The 7195-nt window shown below is 43.5% G+C and overlaps 1 protein-coding gene across 1 annotated transcript in view; it reads left to right on the top strand.

The window, feature by feature from the left end:
• Positions 1-2096: 2096 nt before the first annotated feature.
• CUNH16orf87 (chromosome unknown C16orf87 homolog) overlaps positions 2097-7195 on the top strand; it is a 37381-nt gene continuing 32282 nt past the window's right edge. The window contains exons 1-2 of the mRNA XM_023726786.1: positions 2097-2171; positions 7045-7179. Coding sequence (XP_023582554.1) covers positions 2097-2171; positions 7045-7179 — 210 coding nt within the window. The remainder of the gene's footprint in view (positions 2172-7044; positions 7180-7195) is intronic.

The raw sequence follows: 7195 nt of genomic DNA, 5'->3' as shown, positions 1-7195 counted from the left end.
GAATATACCATGGACTGGCAAAAGAATGAACATATCTGTCTTGGAAGAAGTACAGCCAGAATGCTCCTTAGAAGCAAGGATGGCAAGACTATGTCTTACATACTTTGGACATGCTATCAGGAGGGACCAGTCCCTGGAGAAGGACATCATGCTTGGTAAAGTACAAGGTCAGCGAAAAAGAGGAAGACTCTCAGCAAGATGGATTGACACAGTGGCTGCAACAATGGGCTCAAGCATAACAGTTGTGAGGATGGTGCAGGACGGGGCAGTGTTTCGTTCTGTATTACATAAGGTCACTATGAGTCGGAACCAACTCGACGGCACCTAACAACAGAACAACACAGGTGGTCTTCCTTACCACCTCCAACAAGGAGTGTAGACTTGAGTCAGAAATGGGGCCTGCGGCTCTGTGAGCACATGGATCCAGCTGTGCCTGTAACTCATGTGATCTTTTTTTTTTTGCTATATGAGCCAATAAATACCCTTTGAGTTTGGTTTCCCATTTCAGCAAAAGCAAGATTCCTGACTGATATGCTTCCTGAGCCTCACTTTCCTTAACTGCAAACGGGGGGCCATGGTACTACCTCGCAGGGTTTGGGGAGAAACAATGGCAATGTAAAGGACAAGGCACACAGGTGCCCAGTAAGCGGTAGTTAATACTGTGAAAGGAAAACGCAAATGAGGAAAAGTGTGGGAGGCTGCTGGAAGCCCCTCAGTGTCCAGGGCAGCTCGTGGGCAGGGTTCAGTGCTGAGTGAAGGTGGTTCCTGGCTTGGACTGTCCAGAGTTCCCTGGCTGTAAGGGAGGCCTGGCGTCTTGAGTCACGCTGACTTCTCTCCATTGAGCACTCCCTGACCCATTCTTTGTTAGCCACACAGATGAGCTGCTTGTCTTCTTTCTCTTTGACAATTATTTGTATCATTTTAAAAAATTATAGCCTATTCCTTTTTGGAAGTATGGAAGGTAAATGTAAACAGAATAAACACAGCATAACTGTATTTTCATCATTGTGAAACAGAAACTTTCACATCTCTCCACTGTTTGGAAAAATGGAAACTAAAGCTTTACATTTAGGAGCTACTTTTGGATTTGTAAGAAAAATGAGAATTTTTTTTTGCACATGAAGACCAGCCAAGCATTTCAATGCTCTCATTTTCCTCTTCCATAAAATATAAGATAAAATTAAGGCTTTTAAAGGCTTCTTGGTCGAACTTTTGTGTCCTGAAATAAAGACACATCTTTCTTCCCCCAGTGTCCCTTAGGTAGCTTGGGTCCTAATTACAAGAGAGAACAAAAAATGGCTTTGAATAGCCATTTTGGTTCATCAATCACATAACACATAGTATCTTACAATGTTTTTTTTTGGTGAAAATATACACAGGAAAATATACACCAATTAAACAATTTCTACATGTACAATTCAGTGACATTCAGTACAGTCTTAAAGTTGTGTAACAATTCTCACTATCCTTTTCCAAATTATTCCTCCACCATTAGCATAAACTCACAGCCCCCTAAGCTTCTTGTCTAACCTTCTGAATTGCTGTTGTCAGTTTGATCACATATAGATAATTCTTTAAAAGAACACAATGCTCAAGGCAGACATTCTTTACTAAGTAAAACTAAACTATCGTTTGATTTAAAATAGGCTTCAGGGGGTTAGTTTTGGTTTAAGGTTTAAAGATTATCTCAGGGCAGTAGTTTCAAGGGTTCACCTAGCCTCAATGGCTCCAGAAAATCTGGATTCCATGGTCATTTTAAACTCTGTTGGTCATTTTAAACTCTGTTTGCCATTTTCCCCCTTTTGATCAGGATTCTTGTATAGAATTTTTGAACAAAACCTTCAGTAGTGGTAGCCAAGCACCATCCAGTTCTGGTCTTATAGCAGAGGAGTCAGCAGTTCATAGAGGCAATGAGACACACATTCCATTACCTCCTCAAATCATAACACACTGAAGAAGCCCCTGCCTGGTCTAAGTGTGTATTGTGAGAGTAGAACACCTACAGCCACTTTAATAGTGTGCTTGAAAGATCTGGAGTAAATTCAGAAATACCACAAGCCAGTGGAAAGTGGACTTCTCTGGCGCTTGGCCGCAGCATGCCACCCAAGACCTCCTGGGCCCTGCTGGCCTTGCAGGCTCTGCTCTTGCATCGAGATTCTCTCTTCCTGTTGGTGCTGCAGGCACAAAGCCTTCTTTCACTTCCTCCTACCTCAGGACGTTTGCCCATGCTAGTCTCTCTGCCTGAAAGATTTGCTACCTCTCTTCTCATTAACTCTATCCATCATGCAAATTTTCTCAGGGAAGTCTTTCCCAATCTCCCCACCCACCACGGGTCAGGTCTCCCTGTTGAATGGCCTTAGAATCCCGATATCATTCCTTTAGAATTCAGATTACAGTAATCATATATTTATATGTATGATGATTTGCTTAATGTCTGTCTTTTGCATTAGATTATAAAATTCACAATGGCAGGGACTTTGTTTTGTTCACTTGATGGTATCCTTATCAAGAGCACAAGATCCAGATATACCAGTTGCCATAAAATAGATTCTGACCCCATGTGTGTCAGAGTACAACTGTGCTCCACAGAGTTTTCAATGGCTGATTTTTCAGCGGTAGATTGCCAGGACTTTCTTCCAAGGCATCTGAGTGTACTCAAGCTTCTAAGCTTGCGGTTAGCAGCTGAGCATGTCAACCATTTGCACCACCCAGGACTTCTCAGCATGTAGTACATACTTAGTAAATATTTGTTGAATGAATGTATAAGTGTAAAGGCAAATTTTATCCACTTGGAAGAAACCCTTCTTTCTGTAAGTGAGGAATATATTTGACAGCAAATAATTGAAAACCTAATGAACAGTGAAACAGTGGCTTAAAAAGTAGGTTTGGTTTCCAATATCTTATGAAAGTTTTCAAACAAAATACTTGAAAAAAATTTTCCAGTAAACACCCATATGCCCACCACCTAAACTGTACCAGTGACATTTTACTATGTACTTGCTTTATCATTTGTCCACCCCTCTACTATATCCCTATCTATCCATAAATCCATATATTTCAAAGTAGGTTGCTGGCATGAGCACATTTCACCCTAAATACTTCAGCATATATATCATTAACTGAAGTTCAATATTTGCTTTTGATTCTTGCTTGAGGTAATACTTAAATTCAATAAAATGCCCAGATCTTAAACATACCATTTAGTTAGTTTTGATAAATGCAAACGCTTATGTAACCCAAACCTCTATTAAGATACAAACTATTACCCACACCCAGAAAGCTCCTTCATATCCATCTCAGTTAATTTCCACCTCTGCCCCTTGAGGCAACTGTGCTCTGATTTTTTTCCACTGTGGAGTAGTTTTGCCTTTTCTGGAACTGCATATAAATGGGATCATACAGTACATTCATTTGTGTAAAGCTTCTTTCACTCAGCATAATGTTTTTGAGATCCGTGTTGTGTATGTCATTTTGTTCCTTATTAAAGCTGATGAGTATTCCATTGAAAATATACCACAGTTTGTTTATTTACCTGTTTGACATTTTTCCCCAGGTTTGGGTCTATTATGAATAAAGCTGCTATGAATATCCTTGCACAGGTCTTTTTGTGGACATGTTTTCAGTTTCTCTTGGGTAAATACCTCGGATTGGAAATACTGGGTCATAGACTATGTGTATGTTTAGTTTTATCAGAACTTTTTTCAAAGTAATTGTACCATTTTACGTAAGATTTCCAGTTGCTTTACAATCGTACTAACATTTGGTGTTTTCAGTCGTTTTAATTTTAATCCATTCCGGAGGGTGTGGAACAGTATCTTATTGTGGGTCATTCCCCCCTCTCAAAGGAGCCCTGGTGGTGTGTGTTTAAGCACTCGGCTACTAACTGAAAGGTCAGAGGCTCGAATCCACCAGCGGCTCTGTGGGAGAAAGATGTAGCAGTCTGCTTCTGTAAAGATTACAAGCCTTAGAAACCCTATGGGGCAGTTCTGCTCTATCCTGTAGGGTCGCAGTGAGTGGAGTAGAATCAACTCTACGGCAATGGTTTTTTTTCCCCATAATAAATCTGCAGAGAGGCAGGTCGGCACTAGGGTAGCTAGCTACTCAACAATTCTTTTGGGAACCCAGGCTTGATCCCTTTTTAGTGAACTGGCCACTATTCCCTTACATGACACCTGTGGTAGGCAGCCTCTAAGATGGCCCTCAATGATCTCTACCTCTTGGTATTCTCACCCTTGTGTAATCCCCTCCCGTTGGATGTGAGCTAGACAAATTGATTTGCTTCTAATGAATAGAAAACAGTAGAAGCAATGGGTTGCCACTTCTGATCTTAGGTTATAAAAAGACTGTGGCTTGTCTTGGGTGTTGTCTCTTGTTCTCTCTCAGATGGCTCGCTCTGGGGGAAGCCAGCTGCCATGTTGTGAGGCAGTCCTGTGAAGAGGCCCATGTGGTGAGGGACTGAGGCCTGCCAACAACCATGTGAGTGAGCCTAGAAACGGATCTCTCCCTAGTCAAACTTCGGATGAAACTGCAAAAGCAGAGGCACTGAGCAAAGCCACACCTGGATTCCTGATCCACAGAAACTGTGAGATAATAAATGTTTGTTTTTGAACCTGCTAAATTTTTGGGTGATTTGTTACGTAACAGTAGATAGTGACAAGATGTCTGCTGTATCTTCAGGGTCTGTGTTCATGTTCTAGACTGTAGGAAAAAGTGTGAAAGACAAAGAACAAAGGTTTTTGTGATGAGCCTGTCCATTTTTATAAGGAAATCAAAAACCTTGCTAGAAATCCCCCCCAGCTGGTTTATATCTTATTGGCCAGAGGTAATGCATTTGACAGCTCCTAGCTGGAAGCTGGGGCCCTGGTGGTGCAGTGGTTAACAGCTTGGCTGCTAACCAAAAGGTCAGCAGTTCAAATCCACCAGCTGCTCCTTGGAAACCCTATGGGGCAGTTCTACTCTGTCAACAGCAACGAGTTTGGTTGACTGGATGGTGGCTAGACAGAGGGGGATGTGGATGGAGCTTGCATCAGTCAACTTTCAGTGTCTGCCACATCAAGGATTCAACAAACTCCACATAGTTAAAGGCCTCCTCCTTAACACCCACCCCACCCAAGTGGCCTTTCTGGAAAGGATATTTTCAGAAAAAGGAACTATTTAAATGAAACTGCTAAAAAATTGTCCTGAGCTTGACCACAGGCTACAGGACCGGGATTCCTGATTCCTGCTCTTCTCCGTTTTCCTCGGGAAAGCTGAGGTACTGTCTTCCTTCAGTCCCTTCCAAGAGAAACGAAAGTCACCCTAGAAACATCCTTGGCTCCCTCACGGCAAAGGAGCCCCTCAAGTTTGCTAATATTATGGCCTCTTTTTCAACCCCACCCTGCCCTTTTTCCCTATTCCCCTTTCTCTGTCTCTGCCTCAAGTCTGATATCTGAGGCATTTTGCTGCACACATAATTTTCAGCTTCAGATCTGACCCTGTTACTCCCCAACTTGAAACCCTCATTGCCCTGTTGCCCTCAGGATGATTCCCAAACGCCTTCCTAAGTTACCAAAGGTTGTGCAGAGCTGGTATGGCTGCTGCCCTAGCCTTAACTCTTCTCAGTACTTGGTGTGCCCGCAGCACTGAACTGCTGAGCTCCCTGCCTTTGCTCATGCCCCCCATCTGCTTGGTAGGGATTCCACTTTGGGCGGGCAATGCCACCTCATCCTTCAGTTTAGGAGACATCTTCTGGGAAAGTCTTTTAGAACCTGCAATGCCCTTCATGGCAGGTCTGGTGGCTCCTTGGTAGCTATGTATAAATTTTCCCCCCCTTTTTGGGGGGGAATAAGGCAGTACTCCACCACTCGTCTGTCAGTTTATCATACTTTGGTGGCCTGCGTGTTGCTGTGATGCTGGAAGCTATGCTACCAGTATTACAAATACTAGCAGGGTTGCCCATGATGGAAATACAAATAATACAACAGGATGTGGAATAAAGAGTCTCTCTCCCACTCCTGCCCCCGTTCCTTTTCGAGTTTCTTGTGTATTTTTCCTGAGATAGTCAATACACAGGCAAATCGTAAATCTCTCTCCATATTACTTTTACACAAATGCTAACATTCCAAACAAGGCATTCTGTGCATTTTTTCACTTTACACTGTATCTTGGAGATCATTATATCACTTCATATAGATCTATCTTATTCTCTTGAAGAGCTGCAATGATATTCCGTTGTATGTATACCTTAATTTCTCAAGCAATTTCTTATCCAGGCTATTTCTGAAAATTTGCTCTGGCAAATAATGCTGCAACGTGCAAATCTTTGCACAAATGGATTTGAGCAGAGGTGGGAGGCTCATCTTTTTAAATTCTTGGAGGTGGGAATTGCTAGATTCCTACCTAGGTAGATTTTAAATTTTGATATATATTGTCCTTTGCTATGAGTGGGAATCCACTCGACAGCAACGTTTTGTTTTGTTTTAAGATAGTCAATAGATTTAGTCTTCCCAGTAACAATGTAAACGTAGCTTGTTATCAATGTTAGACTGGGCATTCTTTGAGGGCAGGTACCTCGTTGTTGTTATTTGCTGTTGAATGGATTCTGGCTCATGGTGACTCAACGCGTGTGGAATAGAACTGCTTCATGGGGCTTTCAAGGCTGTGACCTTTCAGAAGCAGTTTCTAAGGCCTGTCTTATGAGGCGCCTCTGGGTGGGTTCGAACTTCCAACCTTTAGTGCACTTAGCCATTTGCGCCACCCAGGGACTCCTTATAGTATTCACATTTGTCGGACAGGAATGCTCCTCAGTAAATATTCCAGTGAATTGACGAAAATTTTTTTATCTCGCTGCTGTCTCCAGGACTTGGCATACAGCAGCCCCAGCAAATGTCTATGTAACTCCTTCGCCATCAGATTTGCCAGCACGTACTGAGATTTACTAAACGCCTGTACTGAGCTGTTTGCCTTGGCCCCGCCCCTTCCACGCTCACTGTCTCCTCCTCCCTGGGGAGGGGGCGGGGCCAGCACCGCGGACGCCCTGCCCTTTCTGTGTATTCGTTGGTCGAGCACGACGCCCGTTACTGCAGAGTCCCGCCCAAGCCACGCCCCCACTCCGCCCACCTCAGCCTGGCCATTGTCACACCCGCGGTGGAGGCGGGCTCCTCTGTCGAGACTCAGGGCGAGCTCGAGGGCGCGCGGACTGTGGGGCGGGAGCCGG

This window comes from Trichechus manatus, unplaced genomic scaffold (assembly GCF_000243295.1).
Source record: "Trichechus manatus latirostris isolate Lorelei unplaced genomic scaffold, TriManLat1.0 scaffold00014, whole genome shotgun sequence".
Classification (NCBI taxonomy): domain Eukaryota; kingdom Metazoa; phylum Chordata; class Mammalia; order Sirenia; family Trichechidae; genus Trichechus; species Trichechus manatus.
The sequence above is the reverse complement of the archived record's forward strand: the minus strand, read 5'-3'. Positions and strand labels throughout refer to the sequence as shown.